This window comes from Mirounga leonina, unplaced genomic scaffold, assembly GCF_011800145.1.
Source record: "Mirounga leonina isolate KUSES-001 unplaced genomic scaffold, KU_Mleo_1.0 Mir_82, whole genome shotgun sequence".
Classification (NCBI taxonomy): Eukaryota; Metazoa; Chordata; class Mammalia; order Carnivora; family Phocidae; genus Mirounga; species Mirounga leonina.
The window spans coordinates 3,140,112-3,165,348 of record NW_023270825.1 but is presented as its reverse complement, the minus strand read 5'-3'; the positions used below and the strand labels follow the sequence as shown (position 1 = coordinate 3,165,348).

At 57.0% G+C, this 25,237-nt stretch overlaps 2 protein-coding genes across 15 annotated transcripts in view; one reads left to right on the top strand and one right to left on the bottom strand.

Moving 5' to 3' along the window:
* The window catches only part of WDR20 (WD repeat domain 20), a 61,255-nt gene extending 48,519 nt beyond the window's left edge, over positions 1-12,736 (top strand). For 8 of the 9 annotated variants that reach the window (XM_034992877.1, XM_034992874.1, XM_034992876.1 and 5 more), the window contains 2 exons: positions 1,740-2,999; positions 12,582-12,736. In XM_034992877.1, the coding sequence (XP_034848768.1) occupies positions 1,740-2,999; positions 12,582-12,635 (1,314 nt within the window). In that variant the 3' untranslated portion in view covers positions 12,636-12,736. Of the gene's footprint in view, positions 1-1,739; positions 3,000-8,010; positions 8,919-12,581 lie in introns of those variants that run through there. The other variant, XM_034992875.1, reaches the window with a different exon arrangement.
* A 4,443-nt stretch (positions 12,737-17,179) lies between these two features.
* MOK (MOK protein kinase) overlaps positions 17,180-25,237 on the bottom strand; it is a 50,393-nt gene continuing 42,335 nt past the window's right edge. For 5 of the 6 annotated variants that reach the window (XM_034993259.1, XM_034993261.1, XM_034993263.1 and 2 more), the window contains 6 exons: positions 23,155-23,333; positions 21,542-21,643; positions 20,368-20,541; positions 19,725-19,836; positions 17,835-18,035; positions 17,180-17,751 (listed from right to left, as the gene is read on the bottom strand). In XM_034993259.1, coding sequence (XP_034849150.1) covers positions 17,671-17,751; positions 17,835-18,035; positions 19,725-19,836; positions 20,368-20,541; positions 21,542-21,643; positions 23,155-23,333 — 849 coding nt within the window. In that variant the 3' untranslated portion in view covers positions 17,180-17,670. The remainder of the gene's footprint in view (positions 17,752-17,834; positions 18,036-19,724; positions 19,837-20,367; positions 20,542-21,541; positions 21,644-23,154; positions 23,334-25,237) is intronic. The other variant, XM_034993260.1, reaches the window with a different exon arrangement.

Here is a 25,237-nt window from a genome sequence, read left to right as displayed (position 1 = left end):
GGAGTCTAATGGAATTATTTTTGTGTATCTCTTTAAGCCAAAAATAAAATTTTCTCCTAAGCATAGTGCTGGAAGTTTTGATGTCCATCCTTAAAAATCTCCACACAGGAGGGCGCGGCAGGGGTGTTCTGTTGGCAGGACTGCGGTCTGGGTGGTTGCGGTGACGTGTGAGGGGCAGGAGCCGAGAGCCACGGTGCTGGCTGCTGGTGCGGGTGAGCCATGGGGGCCCAGGGCCGGCTGGGCAGCCTGGGCAGCCTGGGCCCGGTGGGGACAGCACAGTGTGACGCATGGAGCCAGGCGCCCCCGGGATGAAGGCCTCACGGAACCTGCCAGAGCGAACGCTGGGCTTTTAGGAGGGGAAGGAGGCCGGGGATGAAAACGTCGTCTGTGTCCCCAAGGCCAGCTCGTGGGTGTCTGGTGCCTTCAGGGCTGGCGGTGCCCTGGGCTGTGTCACCTGCTGAGCAGCCTCTACCCGCCCAGGCCCTGCTCTTCTGCAGCTTGCTCAGGCTGTCCGTCTCTTCTCTGAACAAAACCAAGTGATTTCATGTTCTGTGCTTTTTGGTGAGGACGCAGGGCCCCCAGCACAGGTGTGCAAAGCTGACGGCAGGGCAGGGAGGTTCGTGTCGGTGCCCCGGGGCCCCGAGGCTCGGGCCAGGAGTCCCAACCAGGGCGGGGAAGTGGTAGCGCGGAACTCACCCTGAGGCACCCGGTTCCTGGGCAGATGGCGGTGGAGAGGGTTTGGCAGGAGGAGTCTCTAAAAACTTGGGAGCCTTGGGAACTTCTGGTTGGCTTCTGGTGATACGCTTTGGGACCAGGCACCCCGGCGCAGGGCACCCGGGGGGAGCCGCCGTGCCGCTGAGCCCACGGCAAGCTCTGCACACGGGGATGCGCACGTGTTGTGCCTTTGGGTGGTTTTCACTTCGGCCTCTTGCTCTTCTGGTTTTAAAGGCAAGATTCCTGATCTGTGCCTGTGAAGGGAACAGCTGGTCAGTGGACCAGAAATTAGCGTGGCGTGGAGTGGCAGTGATTAGGCCCATCCTCCCGAATTAATCATCTGTTTATTTTTTTAAATACCATCTTGTTCCAAAGAAGATTTGGAGGAGTTGCATTTAAAGGTGCCCACAGGACAGCGAATCTGAGTGAGGAAGTTTCGGTGAAGCCAGGGCTGAGGTAGAGCCCAGCAAGTGTGCTGGTGTCAGGGGCTGCACGCCGACTGCCCCCCACCCTGGAGCAGCCTGGGCAGAGGGGCAGGTGTAGACGGCACATGACTTACGTGACGATAAAATGCAGAGAAACCGGGGGGCATAGCTCTCCCGGCCGTGAGGACCGCGAGCCTTTCCTGGGGGTCTTTGTAGGGAGGATGCCGTGTGTAGGTGCCAGGAGTCACAGACTCAGATGCTCCTTGCGTAAGAGATGCAAGTTGCCCGAGGGTCTGGCCCTCTCCCAGTGTGTCCCAGAGCCTGGTACAGTGTCTGGCACGTAGTAGGCTCTCAACAGTGTGTGTTGAATGACTGACTCTCTCAGCGAAAGCCAGTGGCCTAACACCCAGTGCAGTTCTAGAAAGTAGTTCTCCAAGGGGCCCGAGTGCTCTTCGCTGGCTTGGCTGACCGCGGGGTCGAGCGTGCACGTGCCTGGATGGACTCTTCCGTTCTCACCGAGAAGCAGACAAGTTTCTTGCTGGAAAAGTAGACCTTCCAAGCTTCTCCATTGTGATAACTTGTTCTCCTTTGTCTTCACAGAGACTAATAGACAAGTCACGCGTAACCTGCGTCCGATGGGTTCCCGGTTCGGAAAGCCTTTTCCTAGTAGCCCACGCGAGTGGGAGCATGTACTTGTATAACGTGGAGCACACTTGCGGCACCACAGCCCCCCACTACCAGCTTCTGAAGCAGGGCGAGAGCTTTGCCGTACACACTTGTAAGAGCAAATCCACGAGGAACCCTCTCCTTAAGTGGACAGTGGGCGAGGGGGCCCTCAACGAGTTTGCTTTCTCCCCAGATGGCAAGTTCTTGGCCTGCGTGAGCCAGGATGGGTTTCTGCGGGTGTTCAACTTCGACTCGGTGGAGTTGCACGGCACGATGAAGAGCTACTTCGGAGGCTTGCTGTGCGTGTGCTGGAGCCCCGACGGCAAGTACATCGTGACGGGCGGCGAGGACGATCTGGTGACCGTCTGGGCTTTCGGAGACTGCCGAGTGATCGCTCGGGGCCACGGGCACAAATCCTGGGTCAGTGTTGTGGCGTTTGACCCCTATACCACTAGCGTGGAAGAGAGCGACCCCATGGAGTTCAGCGGCAGTGACGAGGACTTCCAGGACCTCCTTCATTTTGGCCGAGACCGGGCCAACAGTACCCAGTCCCGGCTGTCCAAACGGAACTCTGCCGAGAGCCGCCCCGTCAGTGTGACGTACCGGTTCGGCTCGGTGGGCCAGGACACACAGCTCTGCCTCTGGGACCTCACGGAAGACATCCTTTTCCCTCACCAGCCCCTCTCAAGAGCAAGGACACACACCAACGTCATGAACGCCACGAGCCCTCCTGCCGGCAGCACAGGGAACAGTGTCGCGACGCCCGGCAACTCCGCGCCCCCGCCCCTGCCCCGCTCCAACAGCCTCCCCCACTCGGCCGTCTCCAGCGCCGGCAGCAAGAGCAGCGTGGCCGACGGCGCCCTCGCTTCTGGGGTCAGCAAATTCGCGACGCTCTCCCTGCACGACCGGAAGGACAGGCACCACGAGAAAGACCACAAGCGAAACCACAGCATGGGACACATTTCTAGCAAGAGCAGCGACAAACTGAACCTGGTTACCAAAACCAAAACGGACCCAGCTAAAACCCTGGGGACGCCCCTGTGTCCTCGGATGGAAGACGTCCCCTTGTTAGAGCCGCTCATCTGTAAAAAGATAGCACATGAAAGACTGACTGTGTTAATTTTTCTCGAAGACTGTATAGTCACTGCTTGTCAGGAGGGATTTATTTGCACATGGGGAAGGCCTGGTAAAGTGGTAAGTTTTAACCCTTAATGCTGCACCAGATCTAGAACTTGAATAGGTAGTGATTTTTTTTCTTGCGGGAGGGTGGGGTGTACAATGAATGTGAATGGCACTTCTTACTCTTAATGTAAATCTAAATGCATCAGAGCCATAATTTTGGATACTGCATGCCATGTAATTCTGAATCATTTGATAATTCAACTTAGAACGTTTAAAAAAATATATAATCAAACTAATTGCCAGCCAAGTCAGTCACCCTCCTGGGAGTATATAGAGTCCCAAGGTTAGCACTCCTGTATTAGACTATTTCGACTTTAGGAAAATCATGACAGTGTGGGGAAACAATGACTTTAAAATGCTAAAATTAAAATTTCTGCTTTAACTGGAATATTTTTGCTTAACTACTCAATTAGGATGTTGTACACCTGATCAGAGTGTGTGTTCAGTATGGACGGCCATTAATTGTCATTTCTAGTCCAGTTTTTATCTTAATCATAAAATGTTTAGGAATCTATGAAATTTAACTTTAGGAACAAAGCATTCAGCAGGGTTGATTGATATTATTTTTACATTGTTCTGGCAATCCACAGAAAGAGAAGAGCCTTAATTTTTAAAACCCATTTTAGTCATTTTATGACAATTAAAATTGTTTAATAAACATCTTTTTTCAAAGAAGCAGTTTGTAGCACTTTGATTGAGATTCGGTGCACTGAATAAAATACCACCTTGCTCCGAGCCCGGCCAGCCCCCGGGAGCCGCGGGCCGAGGACGCCAGCCCAGGTGTCAGAAGTGCCTCTTGCCACATAAGCCAAGACCTTTTATGTTGGATATGCTTTGCTTATGTTTTTTTCCAACAAGGGAAAGGTTTTGGTTCCTTTTGTGGTTTTCTGTGGGTTTTTTGTTTTTGTTGATGTTTTTGGTCAAACAAGCACGACTGTAGGCCTGGGACAGAGTCTTCGGCCTTGTTTTGTAAAGACTGACAGACACCCCCCACCCCCAGGTTCAGAGTGCTCCTGAGGTTGCCCTGGTTTGGGTTTTGTTTTCCCGCCCAGAGGGGAGGCACAGGTGCAGGTCGCCCCCTCTTACTACTGGGTGGCCGTTGTGATCCCGCCCACTCGGGCCCGTCCTCACCGGCCTCTGGCTGGACTGCCTCACCCCTGGCCCTGGTGAGCGGCCGAGTGAGCCCCCTCTGGCTGGACGCCCAGCTGCGTCCGCGGGGGCCGGCGCGGTTCTCATGCCTGTGGTCCTTATCGGCTATGTGATGAGTTTCAAATTCCAGTTTCACGTGGGAGGAGATGGTTCTCTGACCTACATATTTTATGTCAAGATGATGGTTATCTTACTTGTTAACTTATTTTGGTCATTTTGGTTTGTTTTCTGTTTTGCACACCTTTGTCATTAAACGTAGAGATGCTGATCGTTTACACTCGTTTGAGTAGTGGATGCGAATCAGCAAAGTGGACACGAGACTCGTTTCTCTGCAGCGTGCAGCTCTGTGTGCTCAAACACAGCCCGCAGCCCTCCCGGAAGGCCGGACCCCGCTTCCCCGGGCCTGCTGCCCCCGCCCTCCCCCCAGCTCACTCTACCCACGCTGCTCCTTCCATGGGAGGGCTTTCTATTACTGATAGCAGTGTTCCACCACGTGAGGAGCGTGCTGGCCTTCCAGGTGCCCCCCCCCCCCCCCCCCCGTTTATGCATGACGTCATTGTATGTGTTAATGTCCTGTTTACTCTTAAGATGTGGTCCTTTGTTCCTAAATGTTAAGTGACCTAAGGCAGCAAAGACAGCCATCCTTGTGGACTGTTTCAACTTTGGAGGCTAAATTGGGACGTCAGATGGAGAGAATCAGAACCAACACTCCAGGTGCAATTTTCTGTACCTACATAGTTTTAGAAATTTCAGTTCAAATGCTTCTGAGGCATTGAGTATGCAGTTTCAAAATTCAGGACTTAGAATTTGGCCTAGGCAGTGGCCGATCCCAGGTAAGTAGCCTTCATGGGAAGCTTCTGGTGACCTTCTGGTGCTGAGTGCATTGCTCGCTGCATTGCCCGCAGGGAAGCTGTGGTGTGCGCGCTTTCTGACCCCAGGCACCCTCTGGCGCCCTCCGCTGCACGCGCTGCGGTAAAGGAGGGGTGGCTTGGGAGCACTGGGGTGGGAGGAGTCGGGGGGCGGGAGAGGCAAGAGGAGGAGATTATTGTTCCCCTAAAATCAAGCTCCGAAATGTGCTGACAGAAGCCTGTGGTGTCCCCTCCCCCACCCCAGTTTTAAAAACCATGGTCATGTCCCAGTTCGGGATTTGGGGCTTGGTCACAAACTTGTTCTTCTCGTTTCTGCTGGTGAGCGTATTCTTAACATCTGCCCGTCCCCGCTCTGGGGCCCGTTGCTGGGTGGCAGGTGCTGGGGAGGGGCTGTGCAGTGGCCCTTCTGATGCCCGCCCCTTTGTTCACCAGCCAGCAGAGCACCTGTCCCGCAGTCGGGGACAGAATGCAAGGTGTTCTCCGGAACCGGGACTAGAGCTGCCCGCCGCTTGAGGGCACTGGAGGGGCAGGCGGGCCCTCTCTCGGGCTGGCTTCCAACAGGGGCTCCTGCAGCCCTGGGGCACTGGGAGGGGGGCCCCGCGGGGTCCTGGTCTCGGGTGTGGAAGGCCCAGGGCCAGACAGCCTCCACAGCAGCCCTGAGGGCACATCTGGGGAGCACTCTTCTAGTGTCCTTACCAGGCTTTGAGCTTCCTCATTGAAACTGTTCGAGTGTTCTCGCTTCAGCATTATCCTGAGCAGGAATATCTTTTCTAAACCAACCTCTGGAAGGAGGCTGCTCCTGTGTGGACGGAAGCGCGGACGGAAGCTCGGGTGGCGCTGGAACCCAGCTCCCTCCTGGCCTGTGTGCGGGGACCTGGGACCTCGGAGGGCACAGCCACGCCGCCGCGGTCCTCCCCGCCGCCCTGCCTTGCTGTGACTTCGGGCCACCCCAGCCCTTCTCTGAGATTCTCCTCTTCCTCAGGGGCAGGGGGATTAAAATCCCTGAGAGGTCTGGAGAAGGAAGCCTTTGGAAAACCGTGCCTTCTTTTAAAAGAAAATGTGTAAGAGGGAGTAGGCACACTCTTCAAAAATAATCCGTAACTTTGGGTTCTAAGTTTGCTTAAAACAGTGGTAAAGAATCTTAGTTTTGTCTCTTGTGCTGATCGAACCTCCTAGAGCATTTTGGAAGTGTTCTGTGAGCCACTGCCTTGGGACTGAGGATAAATACCTAGGATAGGACAGGGGAGGAGTGGAAAACAGAAGTAAGCTGTCCCCACGATTACTGCCCCAGTCACTCAGAAGCCACAAGGAACAAAACGTCCTGGAACTGTACCAGTCTTTATGGGCACGTGCACACGTCCTGGTGGGACTCAGGTGTCCTGCTTCAGTGTTTGGCCTAACACCCAAGTCCTAGATGGCAAGTTCCCCCGTTCCACCCCAGTCACCCCGCTTCCTGAGGTGCGTCTGGAATTTCTAAGACCCTGTCAAGTGTTGAGTTGGCGTGGAAGTTGGTGAAGCTGCTTTATCAGACGTCTTCACCTGCGTACAGGGCCCTCCTCACCTCCGGCCTCGGCAGGGAGGTGTTTGGGTTTTTTGTTGGGGAAGCTCAAGTGTGAGGGGAAAGGCCACTGGGTCAGGGAGGGCTGGAGAAGGAATCCTTTGGGAAACCCAGATGCCGCGTGCGTGTACCTGACTGTCCGAGGAAGACCTAGAAGCAGAGTCCGACTGGCTTTTCCGGGAGAGACGCACGGAGCACAGCATCCCTTCTGTGCCCGAGGGCTCAGCCGATGTCAACTGGCCGGTGGCCCCTGACCCACTTCCCAGCGCTGCTGGGGGTGTCCACTATTGGGCTTTCCTTCCACGAGGGGACCCCTGCACGTGTGTTGTGGGCCTGATAAGTAACCGGGCGGTGTCAGCCATCCTGGGAACCCAGCAGGGCCCAGCGGCCAGGCCCTCCTTGTCCAGCACGCCTGTCATCTGTTCGGGTCACCGAGGGGCTCGGCTCCGTGACCCCAGGGATGGCCCGTGAGAGCAGACAGCAGTCCAGAGAGCGGAGTCTGGGGCTCACATTGAAAGGCACTTGTGTTCAGAGCCCAAGTTCAAAGCTGTGTGAAAACGCCCCTCCCCCATGGAGGGGACAGTCCCCCTGGTATTAACTCTGATTCGTTGCTGCACCTGTTACATGACTTCGTGTTGTGCTCACGCTGCTGCCTCTCAGTTTCAAAGTGTAAAAGGAAAATTTTCCTGCATTTTTTTATCTCTGTAAACCTAAAGTTTATTAGAGACCACTATGTTAGGTGACCTTGTATAAAATTGTATGATTCTTTACCTTTAACGAAAGTCAAAAGTAAAGTATGTGTTTCCTTTTTTATATTTTCGTCCAATTTCTTGATGAATAAATTTGATAGAGCCTCCCTAATACGAAATGTTGATAAATTAAGTTCTTAACAACTTACAATAATTAGTGAAGCTTTAATATCAGTATTGTTAATTTATCACTTTTTAAGAAAATCATGTTTTGGTTTCACTGTTGGTTTTTGGCTGTTCTCTTGTCACTGTCGCAGCTCGAGACTCGCACACTCGCGGTGTGGGGGGGCCGGGTGTACGCGGACGTGAAATAAACACGAGCAAATGAACTACGCGTGTAGACCGTTTGCGGTAGTCAGTTCGCCAGCTGGGCTTCACAAACGTCTCAACCGGAAAAGAAAACTTCTGAATGCTGTAAAACCACGTCCTCTTCAGCCACCCAGCCAGCCGCTGGGGGCGCGGGGACCCAGCGGGGAAGCCGCAGGCCTCTGTAGCCTAGCTCTCTTCCTGCGGGTTTCCTGGCCTTCCTCCTCCTGGCCTTGCGCGGCGTGCTGGGCCGTGCTGGAAGCTTCGTCACCGCCTGGAGGTCCAGCGGTCCTGTCCGCTGCAGAAGGGGCAGTGAGGGAAGGCCCCCTGAGGGTGGGAAGAGTTGGCCACTCATCCTGTCCTGCTGTTGAGTGTCCCCTCACTCTCCGCAGCACCCTGACGTCTGCGACCTTGAACGCCGCAAGGCCAGGACCCCAGCCTAGACCTGCAAGTTCCCCGGAGGCGGGGAGGCAGGACCGAGCCCTGGTCAGGCCCTGGTGCTCCTACTTGACGGGAGACCTTTGGGCCTGGAGCGAGGGGCTGGCGGGGCCCCAGGAAGCTCGTCCAGGGGCTGGGCCCCAGCACCTTCCTGACCGGGCCGGCCTCCCGAGCCCCCAGGACGAGGTGTGTGCACTTGGCCTCTGACGCTAAGCTGCCGAAACAGAAGAGACCGTCTCGGCTCCGGCCTCACAGCGGCCTCCCCGGATCTGCCGCCGCAGGAGCAGGGGTGTTTTCCCGAGCATGGAGTAGATTGTGAGCCCGCAACACCACCAGGTGGACAGCAAGTTTAAAAAGACACACACAACATTGTGATCTGTTAGAAATAGTTTGTGCCTTGAAAATATACTCTAGGTCCGTCTCCGTGTGTGGCTGCCTTTGAAAGAAACACTTGCGTGTGGACCAGCGGCCCTGAAAGGGACGGAGCCTCTGGAGGCGCTCAGGCCCGTCCCCGCCTCCCGCGTTGGGTGGGACCTTCTGGAAGCGACTCCGGCCAGAGAGGCTTTAGGGAGACACGAGAGGGTCCCGGGGGTGAGAGGCTGTGCTTTGCCTCCAGGCACCGTTCTCAGAGCTGCCCTTCCGTGCTGGTGCCGAGAAAGCCTTTTCCGCGGATGCCCGACCAGAGCATCATTTTCTCCGGGGACTTCTCTCGCTGAGGCCAGGCCGAGGGGCCTCCCTGGGGAAATGTGTCACCTTCGGTGTAACCTGTCAGGCAGGTGGGGGCTGCCACGGGGACACGGTCCGCTGTCCTGCAGGAGCCGAGGCCCCAGGTCCAGAGTGAGCAGTGGGTCTGGGGCGGGTGGGGAGCCGAGGCCCTGCTCTGCCCACCTCCCACGCCTGGCTCGGGTGCTCTGGGCCCCCAGGCCCCCCGGCCCCCCAGGCGTTCTGTGTTGCTGCAGGCAGCGGTCTGGGTCACGCGAGCCACGGTGAGGCCCTGGCGGCGGCGGGGCGGGGGCGGGAAAGCGCTTCCACGGCTGGAAGCTCCCGGAGGAAGGTAGCCTGGTGACATCTCACCGTCTCCGGGCCATCTCTGAAGGGACATCACTTTACAAGTGATACTTGCCTCTTGGTCTCTGCGTGACCAAGAGTTGGAGTATTTCAGCACTTACTTTCCAAGATGAAATCTCTAGCAGGAAGAAAATGGCCACTCTGGTGAGAACAGAACAGCTTATGAAATACTAGATTCCGGAATCGTCCCTCGTCCGGGAATAGCTCCCCACCCCCACCCAGGGGCCAATAGGCTATTAGGCGGATGCCCAGAGTCTCGGCTGGGTTGGTGTTTGGGCAGCTCTTCATCACCAGCTGTCCGGTGTCTGGCGGGCCACCAGCAGTCCCCACGCCGCTGAGGACAGACAAGTGGCCTCCGCGAGGTCGGCGGCGTGCCGGCCGGGCCACCCGCGGGCCTCCTCGCGAGCGCGGTCTCAGGCTTTGATGGGGGCCCGCGTGTGCTCCCCGTCTTTCTCTGTGCCCCGGTAACCTTTAGACGAAAGCACAGCTTATAGAAATAAGGTGACCTTGAGTTTTTGTTTGAACGGCCGCATTTCCCGCGATGCCTCCACGGTCCCATCACAGCAAAGCCCATTCCACCTCCAGGAAGGGAACAGGTGGGGTCGACGTCCCGCTCACCGCGCCCGGCCAGACGGGGCCCTCCTCCCCGCCGCTGACCCGCAAAGGCCTCACGGGCGGCTGGCGTCCGACGCTCCCTCACGCCCTCCTAGGAATGTCCCAGCCCCTCACCTGCGCCCCAGAGGCAGTTGCACCCTGGGGTGCGTGCCCCCGCGGGGCCCCCTCTGCTTGGTGCCCGGGTGCTGGAGGCCCGCCGCTGGGTGTGCCCCCGCCGTTCTGTCCCTGGTCCCTTTGCTCCCCACCGAGCCCTCGGGCTTCCCCCCACGCCAGGCTGGCATCCCAGGCCCCTTCCCAGCTCGGTGCCCGAGGGGCGGCGCCCCGGCTGTGGATCCCAGGTGCGCACTGCTGCACAGCGTCCGGAAGAAGTTGTTCACCACGGGTGACATCAGAAGGGCTAACCCCGTTATCCAGACGCTGCGGTTCCCTGGGCATCTGGCAGTGGAGGGTTTATGTGAGTGTGGACGGCAGAAGCTGAGAGGGAGGGTGGGTTTGAGGTGGCTGCTTGCTTAGCTGACCTTCGTGATCTCTTTTGAACCTGGGCCTCCCGCGGACAGAACAGCAGGGGGGTTGTTCTTGGTGGGGCCGGAGGCTTCAGCCAATGGAAGCTGGAGGAGAGCGGGCCTCCCCCCAGAGCCCCCGAGGATGGGGTGGCATTTCAGGGTGCCCCCGCGGACCCTTCTGAGCCTCAGCACCCACCCTCTGCCGGCCGCCGGAGAGGGGCCAGGGCAGAATTGGAGAGGGTCTAAGGCAGGGAAGGGCTGGGTGGCCGCGGAGCGCTGGAACGGGGGCCCCCCCAAATGCAGATGCACTACACAGCATTCCCAAGGCTTCATACGAAAAAAATGACGTAAAATACGTCATTAGTAATTTGTATACTCATTGCCTGTTGAAATGATAATATGGAGTATATTGGGTTAAGTATATTAGAACTAATTTCACTTTTTTTTTTTTAAAGATTTTACCCATTTATTAGGGAGAGAGAAAGCACAAGCAGGGGGAGTGGCAGGCAGAGGGAGAAGCAGGCTCCTCGCTGAGCAGGGAGCCCGATGCGGGACTCGATCCCAGGACCCTGGGACCGTGACCTGAGCCGAAGGCAGACGCTTAACTGACTGAGCCACCCAGGCGTCCCTCACCTTTTTTCTTAATTGTTAAATGTGCTCCTAGAATTTTAAATTTCACGTGTGACTTGCCTTGTCCTCGTGTTGGACAAGGCTGGTCTGGGGCGGGGGTGGGGGGGGCCTTCCTCAGTGCGTCCTGAGTCTTTAAATAACCTTGGGCGCCTCCGGTCACCGTCCTCTGGACGCAGGGCTGGGGCTCTGTCCCCGGGCTGGATCACTGCGCGCTCCCCCTTTAGCGGGAGGAACAGAGTCCTCCTGTCATCTGGGGGAGCAAAGGGGCCTCTTGGTGTTGTAGACGTGGCACTGTTCCCGGACATCCCGTAGCTCCTGGAAACCACTTGATTGCGGAGGCAGAACATTCTTGTGATAAAGGCTTCTTCACTCCGGACCGTCGCCGAGGAAGCGGGGTCCAACCTTGGCGGCCTCCCTGCAGCTCGGTGGAGGCGGTGAGGAGGGACGGGTCCCCTCCGTCGGGCTGCCGCTTCCCCGCAGGGAGGCAGGGGGCCCGGGGTCGGCCGGCAGCCGGTCCAGCCGTCCAGCTGCCTGGAGGCCGGGCGGCCCCCCGTGGGTGCGCGTGGGAAGCACGGGGGGCGCTCCGCCGTGGCCGCTGGCCCGGCTTGTGCCCCGGATCCCAGGGGAAGGGCTCCTGTGGATTCCGAGCAGGGCTCCGTGTGACGCTGCCTTCGCTCTCGGCTGCCTGCTCGTGTCTAGACGAACAGGTGTCAGTTGTGAGAAAGGAGGTAGGAGGCGTCGCGGTGGGACAGCCGTCTCCCAGCCCCCGCCCCCGGGGCGCGCGGGGCTGAAGCGCAGTGTCGCTTGGTCGCCGTCTGCATCCGCACAGGCCCGGGCGTGCAAAGACGGCGGCGTCCGCTCCGAGTTCAAGGCCTGGCCCGTGGCAACACCGAACCAACTGAAGCGGTTTTTAGGACAGCTTCAGTTTGTGTTCACAGACCTGAAAATCTAGCTTCAGTGTCCCACTCTTGTAGCCTTAAAATTCTTAATAAATGAGCGCCAACTGTGATGAGCCTGCATCCCGGTGAGTGCGGAGAAATGCAGACGCTCTTTGCTACGTCCGGGGCTAGCCGGCGGGGGGGGTCCCAGCTCGGGCCTCCCGCTCTCAGCGGGGGCCACCCCCATGGCACGCACGCCACCTCCTGCACCCTGTCCCCAGATCCGACAGCCCAGGGCCCAGGTCCTTGTCTTCCCGCTGAGCCCCATGCTCGATGCCGAAGCCTGAGGGGCGCCACCATCACACCCCAACCAGAGAAAGCGAGAGCACCCCGTCCCCCCCAGGAGGAAGACACCCTTAGGAAGCGCTAGCCCCCGTCTGTGGTGGCCGACCCGCTGAGGGGACGGGGCGTGAGGTCAGAGCCGGGGCCCCGTCCCCTGGGGCCTCGCCGTGCTCCTGAGCGGCGGCGGCCTCTGGGGAAGGTGGCGACGGGGCTCACGATGTCCCCAGGAGCCCAGGCCCCGAGAGGCCGCCCGCCGCTCCCCAGGCCAGCCCTGCCCACCGTCGGACGCTTCCGTGCGTCCTGATCAGCTAGGAATGTCACACGGCGGCGTGGGTAAGAATTAAGTAGATGAAAAATGGAGGCTTTGTTCCAACACTGGCTAACGATCCGACAGAAATCTGTGGTCATGTGACCTCTGGCAAAGGAGGCGTGTGGCTTTCTTGGCTGCCCCGTGTTTTGCTGGATTAATGTAAACTGCTTTGTTTGCAGGGTTTATTGTCATCCCCAAACCAGGCCAGCTCTCCGGGCGGAACTGTAGTGTAGCGGCCCGCCCCTGCTCGAGAACCTTCGCCCCGACGACCCGGTCCCGAGGCAGCGACGGATGAGACAGGAGTGCGGACCCTCGCGGCGGCAGCCGTCACCTGGAGTCGCGTGCGAGGACCCGCGGGGCCCGCTCGGGAGGGCGCGCTCTGCCATTCACCCAAAGAGGCTGTTCCCGTTTTGGCGCTGCAGTAAAAAATAAGAAAGCGGATTTTCTTGCTTTTTACTCAGAAGTTCCGTGTAATGAAAATCTCATATATATCTGTATAATCTATACATATATATATATATAGTGTAAAATAAACTATTTCTTGGACAAGAAGTCCCCTTAAACTCAACTGTTACAAACAGTATTTCACTCTGTTTTTGCACTGATGTTTTTATACGTAGGTGGTCAGAGACAACCTGGAACGCACTCATGAAGAAAGTTGTGGCTTTCTGACTTAAATCTGTCATTCAGGAAGACGGATGCTGCAATCATAGTTTACAAATTGCACTTGAAATAGATTTTTAACGCTATTAGGGAATTCCTTTAAATATGGGTCTCACAGACTCGCGGCCCTCCAGGGTGTTGAAGATGCTCTTTTTAATCTTACATTTATTTTAATACTGTTGTTTCCAAAGCCGTCAGCTCTGTATTATATGTATAAAATGATGTGATTGTGCTACTGGGGGACATGGTTACTTCACCAGTAATTTCCATCTTTTATGAGTGACATTTCTAATCATGAAAAAAATATTAATATTAAAACTATCTTGAATATACCATTGGTTTAGCTTCTGTTAAGTTGACTCAATTTTTAATGTGACTTTTTGTTCAATTAAAGTTTGGTGTAAAATGATTCGTCCTTTTTCCACCCTGTTCCTGGAAGCCCGAACCGGGACGGGCGGCTCGAGCGGGGCTCATCTGGAGAGTTCTGTGGCTCTCCGGCCCCTCCTTCCGGCTCCCGGCTTTAAGTCACTGACAGCCCGTGACCACACGTGCGTCGCGGCGTCTGCGGAGGCCGGGGTGCTCTGCTGCAGCGGGGATCCTCGGGGATGGGTGTCGGGCCGAGACCAGCTCGGGAGCAGCTCCGAGCAGAAGGCTGTCACTTGCACTGTCGTCCGCAGCGGCCCCCCGGGAGGCATTTTTATCTGCTGTGACTAAACCAAGAGGCGTCCGAAGCACAGCTCTCCAAGCGAGCACGTTAAATCGGGGCACGTCCCACGACCGAGGCAGGAAGCCGAGCGCACGCCCTCCGAGAGCCGCGCGGAGCCCCTGGGTCCCCGGGACAGGCGCCCTGGGGGAGGTGAACGCCAGGACATAGACGCCTGTTGTCTCCAGCGAGAGAGTCAGAATTTATCAATCGTATACATTCACAACGACCTGCGTATTAAAACCGCACATTCCGATGGTCTCTCGGTCATGGGCCCCAAAGCGCTGGCTTCTAGGCGTGTCGGTGACACGGAAAACCCCGCCCACGCAGGCCCAGGGACACAGGGGCGGCCCACATGCTGCGGCAGGTCAGCAGAGGCCGCCTTTGAAAACGGAGTCCAGCGTTCGTCTCGTGACCCTCCGGGGCGGGCGGGCTCCTCCCTCTATGACGGGACAGGTGGAAGTCTGGTTGGCACGAGGACCGCGTCACGAGCGTTCGAAGTCGAGCTCGGGTGGGTCGGACGGCCCGCCGTGCTCCCCCCGCCTCCGCATCTCTCAGGGCGGGCGGCCCTGGCTCGGCCCAGGCTCTGGAGCGAGGCCGTCGGGTGGGCCCCGACTCGCTGTCGACGCATCTGCACTGGGAACAAATCTACGGCTCCTGCAGCAAGTGGCCCAAGGCGGCTTCCGACATCAGACCGCCTGTAACTGCCCCCCGCGCCCCCCCGGGCGTGCAGCCCCCGGCAGCCAGGCCACCCCGCGAAGCCGGGGAGGGCGCAGCCCGACTTGCACGTGCTCTTACGCGCTGCCTCGACCTCCCGTCCGTGTTTGGGGCTGGTGGAGGCGCGCTGCGGGGACGGGTCTACGGGAAGCTGGGAGGAGGCGGGTGCTCCCGGGCGAGTCAGCGAGCTTGCTGGCTGCCTCGCGGCGGCCGGGGGAACGGGGCAGGCCCGGGAGCGCCCTCTGCGCCGGGCGGGGGACGCAGGGAGCAGCAGTGCCCCCGTCGCTTGGGTGGCGTCCCCGCTGCCGCTTCTGCTCCACAAGCAGGTTCACACGCTAAGGTGCTGTCAGAAGTGGGACCCTCGGACCAGCGCACCAGGCCACCCCTCTGCCCCGGGAGCAGCTTGCGCGCCCTCGGGCTGAGAGCAGGAGGCCCGGTGGGTGAGGAGCGGAGGCTGGGGCACCAGGCAGGTGCTCAGTAAACGCTGTGCAATGAGCCGACCTGACAGGGGCGGGGCGGGGGGAGCAGGACTTCGGCCCCACTTCCCTTCTGGAGCTTTGTCCCTCAGGAACAGCCTCGCCTGCAGAGGCTCAACTAGCCTTCAAGTCTCCTTCACCACCTTTCCAGTCTGCAGTGAGCGGACACCCACCAGGGCTCTGGCAGCAGGCGGAGGCGGCCTCCCAGCTCAGGGCCTAGAGGCCGGACACAGCCGGAGCCATTCCAGCTGCCCGGGGACTGGCTCCCGCGCTGAGAGCGGGTGGGGGGCCGCAGGGAGGGCGAGCGTGGCCAGAGTACCCCCCCTGCTCCTCCTGGAGGCTGGTGCACAGGGCTGGACCAGCTGTGCCCGCTGTGGGGCCTGGTGTGGCCGGGCTCCGGGCTGACGGCTTCACAGCACTTGTATTCCAGAGACCAACGGGAAGCCAACAGCTTCATCAGGTGGACAGGTCACACCACCCCCCAAGGGCCTGGCCTGCCCCAGAGAGGCCCTCCACGGGGAGGAACAAGTCTGCAGGAGAACTTTAAAGATTTTCCCCTCAAATGTTATACACTTAAAGGGGTAACAGTTTTCCTAAATACACAAATGCTGGTCAGTCCTTAAATGTGTCCTTAGGGCCCGTCCTTGAGGACAGGAGCATGCCCCCCTGAGTCGCTGCCCCTCAGGGGCCTGGTTTTCCGGCAGCCTCCCCTGCCTGGGGTCAGAGTGTGGGCGCACTGCTCGTGCAGGGCCCTCTTCGATCCCAGAAGCCCGCTCCTGTCGCCTCTGGCCGCCGGTCTCCCTGGTCTTCAGCTGCTGAGCCCCAGCACCACCTGGCTCTGGCGTCCTCCCTGCCTCAGCTCCCAGGGGACCCGGAACTCCCAGATCCTCCGCGGAGGCAGAGTGGCGCCCTGCTTGTCCCTCAGTGCCCCCCTGCCACAACAGGGTGTTAAATGGGTTCAAAGGAAGCTCTTTCCAGCCGCTCCTCATGTGCACCCAGCTCTGAACATTCCCGAAGCCTTGTTTCTGGTCTTGAATCTGCCCCTCTTGGGCTCCTCGGCCCCCATGTGGCCCACGCCCACGCTGTCTCGCACTCACCTGCACCCCGCCCCTGTAAATGCTGGCTCCCGCCTGCCCCTCCTGAGGCTGCTGTATCCACCCCACAGCTGGGCCGACCTGGGACTCCTGGTTCTGCTTCACCGCCTGGCAGGTGGGTCAGAGGTGGTGGCCACTGGAGAGCATGTGGAAGAATGTCACAGATTTGTCTTAAAAGAGGGAACAAGATTTCCCCGATGCCAAGTGATGTTGGGAAACAAGAAGGGGCGCCTGGGTGGCTCAGTTGTTAAGCGTCTGCCTTCGGCTCAGGTCATGATCTCAGGGTCCTGGGATGGAGCCCCGCATCGGGCTCCCTGCTCAGTGGGGAGCCTGCTTCTCCCTCTGCCTGCAGTGCCCCCTGCTTGTGCTCGCTTTCTCTGTCTCTCTCTCTCTGTCAAATAAATAAAATCTTAAAAAAAAAGAGGGAACAAGAAGACAAAAACTAACCTGGGAAATTTTCTTTTTTTTTTTTTAAGATTTTATTTTTACTTATTTGTCAGAGAGAGAGACAGAACACAAGCAGGGGGAGAGGCAGGCAGAGGGAGAAGCAGGCTCTCCGCCAAGCAAGGAGCCCGATGTGGGGCTCGATCCCAGGACCCTGGGATCATGACCTGAGCCAAAGGCAGTGGCTTAACCGACTGAGCCACCCAGGTGCCCTGTAATTTGCTTTTTCTTAACGTTGTAAGTTTGTGAAGGCGAGGAAAAGAAGGGGTCATTACGCTACATCCCAAGACAAAAACGGGCTCAGGAGGGTTTGGCGTCTGCCCAGCGGGCGGGCCAGCAGCAAAGCAAAGCGCCGTCAGGAAGCCGCATCTCTATTCACAGGCGAAGCTGGGCCTCCGGAGCTAAGGCGAGGTGGCCGGCGACCGCGGGGAAGCCCGGCGCTCCGACGTGCCTCATGCTTGGCAGCCTCGTCCCGCTGCAGCTCCCCGGGGTGTCAAGGCCACGGAGCACCCTGGCTGAGCCTCTCTTTAGTCCTTACTGGCTTTTCGCGGGCCACAAAATTAAGCTGTACCAAACAAAGCTTTCCCAACAAAATAAATTCCCCAAATGTGCTCACAAGACCTAAAATAAAGAAATGCACGTCAGGACACATGTGTAACTCAGAAAATACTAAAATATCGTACTGACAGCTTATTCTTTAATAAAACTCCGACAGATCTGTGAGCTGTGACGCACCACACGGTATTGGTGACGTACCGAAGAAGGCGCGGTGCGCAAAGCCCACGGTGAAACCAAGCCTAAATAATACAGTATATAAGTTCTCATTTCTGTTTTGATTCATATAAAAAATTACAAAATATGCTCTGCCCCAAATTCCTAGGTTACAAGAATGAAACAAAAGCCCAGAATGAGGTGGTTTTACAAACGTATTCGACAGGAACATACGGGACCTCTGCTCTCAGGATGCCAGGTGCTGCAGGCTAGGGGCTCCAGGCCAAGTGGGTGCTGGCTGGCCTGTGGGGCAGTGGTCTCAGGGGGGGCCAGGGCTCTGCGAGGGGGACACGCCAGGCCTCTCCCCGGAGCCCCCCATCCGAGGCTCGGCGGCAATCCGCGGGGCCCGGCCCTGCGCACCTGGTCTCATGCTCCCGGCAAGAGAGCCGGCATGGGCTGCTCAGTAGCCTCCGCCCTTCCTTTCGATCGTGGGCAGGCGATACTGCTTCAGGCTGGGCTTACTGTCCTTCTGCGCGTCCGTCTGTTAAAGAGAACAGCAGATGCTCAGCGGGGCCGGGCCGGGCTGAGAGCCGTGGGCTATGGGGAGCTAGCGCGATGGGCTACCTTCTGGTTGGCGCCAACACACTTGAGGGGCCTGAGCACCGGCACTTTCCTGTTGGCCCCCGGGCCGAACACGGAGTGCAGCACGGGGCTGGAGTACGAGGACAGTTTGGTCCCTCCCGAAAGCTTCAGTCTGGGCAGTTGCATTAGGTAGGCCGGTCCTGGTCTCTTGGGATGGTCCTCCTCTGGCTTTAGGGACTGTTTCTTGAAAAAAACACAGGTCAGTTGAACGTACAATGGTGTCCCCTTCATAGAAACTAGGAAAAACACAAGAGGCTCTTTTGCACAACTTTCGCCTAATGGAACTTGACCAAGAGGTGTGACCGTATGGTGACCAGACGGTATCCTTGCCACCCAGGTGACGCGCTGCTCATCGGAGCATCCCCCCTGGGGGAGGCAGAGCCTCCACACTGGAGTCTGGAGCCTGGTTCTCCCCTGCAGGGCAGCCGACTGTAGCCGGGCCTGACGCCCGGGAGGCCACTGACACGGTCACGGCAGCGTTCCATGGGCCATGGCGGCGCTGGCGGCCCTGCTCGAAGTCCAGAGGTCGGCCAGATCTGCCCGCACTGTTGCTTTAGTGTGGCGGGTGAGCCAAGAATTTTTTTTACCTTTTTTTTTTTTTTTTTTAAAGATTCTGTTTATTTATCTGAGGGGAGGGAGAGAATCTCCAGCAGGCTCCCTGCCGAGCCCGGAGCCCGATGCGGGGCTTGATCCCACGACCCCGAGATCACGATCTGAGCCGAAGCCAAGAGCTAGAAACTCAACTGAGCCACCCGGGCACCCCTGCATTTTTTAACAGTTGAATCACAGTGTCCAAAGTTTTACTGGGACAGAGCCCCACTGTTCGTTTACGGTTCGTCCATGGCACCAGAGGGCAGCTGTGATGGGACCTCATGGCCCACAAAGCTGGGAAGGCCTCCCAGGTGGCCCCTCCAGACACGGGGGGACTGTGGTGGGTGCTGGCAGGAGTGACGCAGTCAAATGTCTCACTGGAGGGAAGGGCTGAGCAGGGACAGCAGTTGGGAGGCAAAATGAGGGAGGCTCAGGTGACTGGGGAGGAGGGTGTCACCGTTCAGGGCCTGAACAGCTGAAAGGGAGCTGCCTCTACCCTTAAAGGGAAGGCGTGGGGAGAAAAGCAGATTTGGGGGGAGAAACCCGGAGATTGGGTCTGAACCACTCGGCCTATTGGCCAAATGGAACGATCAGACAGGGGGCTGAACACAGCAGTCTGGAAGTCCGGAGAGCAGCTTGGCTGCAGATACGTCGGTGACCTCAGCTCCTAGCACGAAGTGACACGCAGCAGATGCTGGGATGAGTGACGGAAGGGCACAGTCACCACATGGTGCAGTGCCAGCCCCCACGTGGAGCTGGGGGGAGCTGAGCAGTGGGGACCATTTGGGGCGTTCAAGGATGAAAAGACTGCAGAGGGAAGCTGTTGTTTCTAAAGCAAACAGTGTGTGCCCAGGCGAGTCCTCAACTGGGGCCTGCTGCGCGTGTGGGGACCTGTCACTGGCTCGCTGGGTCACGCAGGTCGGTTTAGCTTCTCTGTGCCCCCTGCTAGGGTCAGTCGGAGGACACAGGGAGGTGACAGCTGCCAAGTGCTTTGGCAGGGAACCGGCCCCTGCATGTGGGAGAATCCCGCCTGGCCTGGCCTGCACACACGGGACGCTGCTGTCCCCGCTAAGCTGGGGGGGCAGAAGGGCAGGAATGATTGAGCCAGGCTCCCCGCGTCCTGGCACACAGAGACCTCAGGGGCACAGGGTCAGGCCTCGCTGACCAGTGGGGCCACCTGGCCTGCCATGGGGGGACGTCCTCCGCAGAGACATGGGCCACCTGAAGGCATCCAGTCCCAGCTACAAAGGCCATTTCCAGCTCCCTCACTTCACTCAGTACCTTTCTGTCCTCCTTTGAAGTGTGCCAACTGTTACTGAGAAGTTCCGATGCCACAGGGCGCTCTGGAAAGAAGGCTTTCCTGCGGCTGGCCAGAGCGTGCTTCTCAGCCGCCCTGCAGGGGAGGAGGAGAGAGGGCGTGTTCCCCTGAGAGGGTGCACAGCATGACTGCATGTCCCTCTCCTCGTTCCCAGGCTGGCCTATCCTGTGTGCTCACTGCCTCTTCCTTCCCACGTGAACTGTAGGCACGGGCCTGCCACGGGCCTGCAGCCCCCACGCTCACCACCACGCTCACCCTGGCAGGAGTGCCCCGAGGTGCAGCTCCTCCCATGCCAGGTACCAAGGTGCCCCCAACCCCACAGCGAGCTCCCCCTGCTGTCACTGCTGTGCGCCAGGCCCCTCCTGGAGTCTTAACCACCGGAGCCTCGGCATCAGCCTCAAAACAGCCACTGAACCCTCCTCGTGCCCTGCTGAGGGCCACTGACCGCCTCCTCCTGGGAGGCCACACCAGAAAAGAGTGAGGGGGACATCTCGGGGGCACCCAAGTTCAGGACAGAGCTGCTCCCGGACCCACCCGCCCCCACTCATACCCCCCAGGCCTCAGCGGCACCACCTGCCACCCCCCCAGAGCTGCACGGGAGCCCACCTCTGTTCTTGGAAGTACGGATGCTGCAGGGCCTGGTGGGCAGTGATTCTCTCATCAGGATCATAGGCCACCATTGCATGCAGGAGGGAGAGGCATTGCGAGGACAGATTGGCTGTCAATTGAGGTATTCCTGATCCCTTTTTAAAAGGAAAATCAAAACTCATAGCTCTCGACCTGTATTAAAAGCCCAATGATAATAAACGATCATGCCATTATTTAGAGCACTTGGCCAGCCATCATTATGATTCTACAAGGCCCTGCACCAATGACAGTTTATGCGCTAAGAAGGGGTGTGACTACGCAGTTGTCCAAACCCAGAGAATGTACGGCAGCAGAGGGACCCCTCATGTGAGCTGCGGACTCGGGGTGATGATGATGTGTCAGCGTGGGCTCATGGGGGAACCGACACGCCACCCTGGTGCGGAGGGTCACGGTGAGGGAGGCTGTGCAGGCCCCCAGGTGGTCTATGGGGAATCTCTGTACCTTCCACTAAGTTTTGCTCTGAACCTGAAATTGCTCTAAAAAATAAGTGGGGCGGGGGTGTGTGTGAAATCTGTCGTGCTATCAATGTAAGAAAACGACTTTTCCCCGAGAGGACTAACAGCACGTTCTTACCTGAGAAGAAAGAGATAAAACTTAAAAGGAGGAAAAGGAAGAATCCGTAACAGTTGTCTCTCCTTACCTTCCCTGGGCCCAGGAGCTGCCCACCCGCTGCCCCACGGGGCTCTCCCTCAGAAGCCCCAGCTCCCCAGATTCAGCTGGCTCTCCGACCAAAACCAAACCCTAACCAGTCATGGTCTGGGTGTCAGCGTCGCCTGCAACGGCCACACGAACGCCTCACCACGCACAGCCTGTATGTGGGAACCTTCTCCGCCCAAAGGTCTCTCAGTCTGGGGTAAATATTCGGAGGACAAAACCTGACTGCCAGGCCCTCAGCAAGACCATCTGAACTCCTCTGTGCTGCTGGAGGGAGTGCGCCCCTGGCAGGACCCCTGGGGGACCACAGCCCCGAGCAGCTGCCACATTGCCTCCCTTCAGCGGCAGCGGGGACCCAAGCAGATGGAGGGCCTACAAGGGTAGGAGAGGCGCAGCCTGGGCCCCTCGGCTGGCTGCCACCACCAGCCTTGGCAGGGGGCAAGTCCACACGGGACTCTTGGGCACACGCCGCACTTACTGTTTGAACTTGGTGAGGGTCTTCTCAGCAGGGGTGCCGATGACATCGTGGATTTTTGAGATCTGGTCCAGCTCGTTGGCTCCGGGGAAGAGGGGCTGCAGACTGGAAGAGCAGGACGGCGCTGTGGTTAGAGCAGGCCACAGCTTCTTCCTCCCAATGTCCCCTTCTGCTGGGCGGCTAGCTCACACGGAACCCCGAGGACACAATCCCCCGGGTGTGGTCCTCCTCGCAGCTACGGGCTTTCCATTCCCCTTCGGCTCAGGCCTGTTTCTCCTTTCCCAACAGGGGGGTGTCATCCTAAGAGACGGCCACATTCCTCTCTGTACACCCTGAGATCTCCGCGGCAAGACATGTCACCTCTATAAGTCTCCTGTCACAGGGGAGGTTTTCCAACAAAAATTCAGGGTGGGTTGGGTCTGGTTTTGGTGACAAATGAAGTCCAAGAAACAAAGTTTTGGTTCTTGGAGCTTTTACGGATTTTGGAATCGTGGAGGAAAGATTTTAGGCTTACATAAATAAATTCAATTCACATGACAAGCCGCAAAGAAGAGTCTAGAACAGCAGCTCCGCATAGGAAAGCAGCCATGGCTACGGGAGACAGGAGGAAAGCCCGGGCAGGCAGGGAGCAGCTCCGACACTTGGGAGGGGGCGCGGGGGGAGGGCCAGGGTTGCTGGGGTGTGTGTGGCAGGCCCCCCATAGGCTGCCCCGCACGCTGGTGAGACACCACCAGCCATCACGTCCTCCACACTCAAGTCCTTTACCACCCGCAGGGATTGTAGCGCAGCAGAAAGGACTGTCTGTCAGTACTTGAAGCTCAGTGAACGTGCCCCTCAGCTTTCCAAAAATAACAAGCCGATTACCAATAGGTGTGTCCTGAAGGACACGCATGTCCGTATTTATGAAGTGGGCAGCTGAGCTGGTGAGAGCAGACGACCCGGCTCCCCGCCTATGATGCATATCACCCAGATGTTAAATTCACCTGCTCGTCCTTAATTGTCCACTCCAAGCAAGCGAACGCCGGCCCACCCGCTCTGTGTGAAGCTACAAAGGCTGGGGGGTGTGGAGGCCGGGGAGGAGGTTAGAACTTGGGGCTTTCTAGAATCGAGCTGTGCCACAAGGTGACCCATCCTCACACTTGTGACCAGAGCATCCTACTTGATGGATTGTCTCTCTTAGGGTAGGTCCCAGGAGCAGGGGCGCTGCTCACACATCCCCATGGCAGGCCCCACAAGGTGGCAGTGAGCACGTTTCTACTGTCCCTGAACTCACGAATCCATCATTTCACTGATGAAGCCAAATGGGGAGGCCTGCCGGCCTACGGCCAAGTTATGCCAGTAGGAAAGAAGTAACTGATACTATTCTGCACTTTGTGACAAGCAAACAAGGAAAAGTACTTGACAAAAAGGAAAATGAAAGCCTGGTACGTTTTCTGTCAAGTTAAACAGTCACATGGGCAGGACGACTGTAAAGTCTGTCTGGTAAAGGAAGGGCCTGGCCCGAAGCCACGCGGTAGGTAGGCCGAGCCTCGCCATGTGGCCTGCGTCAGGACATTCGCACGGAGGCCCGCCAGCACCAGCAGCGGTTTTCCGACACAAGGCGGCCCCAGCTCTACCTAGCGATCTCGTAGAACACACAGCCAGCGCTCCACAGGTCCATTTTGTAGGTGTAGAAGCCGTCGGTGAGGAGACACTCTGGGGCGCGGTACCAGCGGGTAGAAATGTACTCTGTGTAGGGCTGCTTGGAATAGACACTCCGGCAGGATCCAAAGTCCCCTAACTTCAGGACATCCTGCTGCAGGGACAAATGACATCTCATCAAGCAGCTGTTATAATACAGACCACTTCAAATAGTTATGCACCAACGGGAAAATGACTAGCATCGAAACTAGCTTATAAAATACAAATTACTTCATAAGCACCCGCAAGCGCCTCTAACCGATAACAAAGTGGTGTTTCTATTCAGTGGGATATGTTTACAAATATTCTGGCTGTTTTACAAATATTTCCAAATGTCTACAGGTTTTGGAAAATTTTAAGTCACAGCTTGAGTCTTCAAACGCATTAAACAAACACCACAGTGGTTCGTTTGTCTCTAACTTCCCAGCAGTCCGGCTCTGCTGGCAACTTTGTTCTCCACTGGGGGGTGGGGGGCCGGCTCTCTGGAGCCATGGGTTCTTTGGAGCAAATCAGACAGACCGGGGAGACACGTTTTGGGATACCTCTTCAATTTTGTTTACGCCTCACATTCAGGTAATAACATACAGGCCGTCAATAAATTTGGAACCTCTGGTACCTACACCTGCAGCAAACGTTCAACACAGCATGTTTCCCAGCCAGGTTATCGAGAAACTTCATTCCAACGGCCTTTCACCTGATCCCATTACCCAATGCATCATGTCGGACCTCCAACAAAATTGTAAGGTGTGTTAAAAGGCAAGAAAAACAGTCTGAGAGACAAAGCAAGCATCAGAACCAGTTTCAGATGTGGCACAGATTTAAGAATTTTGGAATTACCAGTCAGGGAATTTAAAATCACTGTGAGTGATCTGTTAAGGGCTCTAGTGGAAAAAGTAGATGATGGGAAAGTTCAGGGAAAGTTCAGATGGGAAATGCAAGCAGAGAGATGGAAACTCTAAGAAAGAATCCCAAGGAAGCACTGGAAATAAAAACCACTGCAACAGAAATAAAAATGACTTTGATAAGCTCATCCACAGGCTAAACAGTCAAAGAAAGAATCCGTGAGCTGGAAGATGCTCCAACAGAACCTTCCAAACTGAAATGCAGAGAAAACAAATAATGGCAAAAACAGAGAAGAACAGCCAAGAACCGTGGGACAACTTCAAAAGGTGTGGTACTCACACTACAATGTGGACAAACGTCAGAATGATGACGCTGAGGGAAAAATCCAGACCAGGAAAGAGCACATACTATAGATGCCATTTAGAGAACATTCCAGAAAGTGCAAACTAATATATAATGACAGAAAGTCAGTCTTTGTCTGGGGACAACGGACAGGAGGGACGACCGAGGAGCACGAGGAACCTTCCCGGGGTGAGAGCTCTGCTTGCTTGGCTGTGACAACGGCTTCGTGTGTGTACACATATTCCCAAACTTACCGGGCTGCAGGCTTCAAGTACGTACAGTTGACGTGGCTACGGACTGGGACAGACCTGAGCGCAAATCCTGACTCTTCTACTTTCACATGCACAGTGTTTGGAGGGATAATATGAATGGAATTTATTTACCTATTATTTTTTTTTAAGTAGTGTCTACACCCAACATGGGGCTTGAATTCATGACCCTGAAGTCACACGCTCCACTGACTGAGGCAGCCTGGCGCCCCTGGGGTTGATTTTTGCCTATAGTAAGAGAAGAGTGCGGGGTGCCTGAGTGGCTCAGTCGTTAAGCGTCTGCCTTCGGCTCAGGTCATGATCCCAGGGTCCTGGAATCGAGCCCCGCATCGGGCTCCCTGCTCCGCAGGAAGCCTGCTTCTCCCTCTCCCACTCCCCCTGCTTGTGTTCCCTCTCTCGCTGTGTCTCTCTCTCTGTCAAATAAATAAATAAAATCTTTAGAAAAAAAAAAAAAAGAGAGAAGAGTGCCTAAGATAATTTCCTTCCAGATGTACAGTTGTGTTGATGGCGCTTATAAAATAAACCACTTTTTCCAACTGGGAGAAAACAACAGCAGCATAACCAA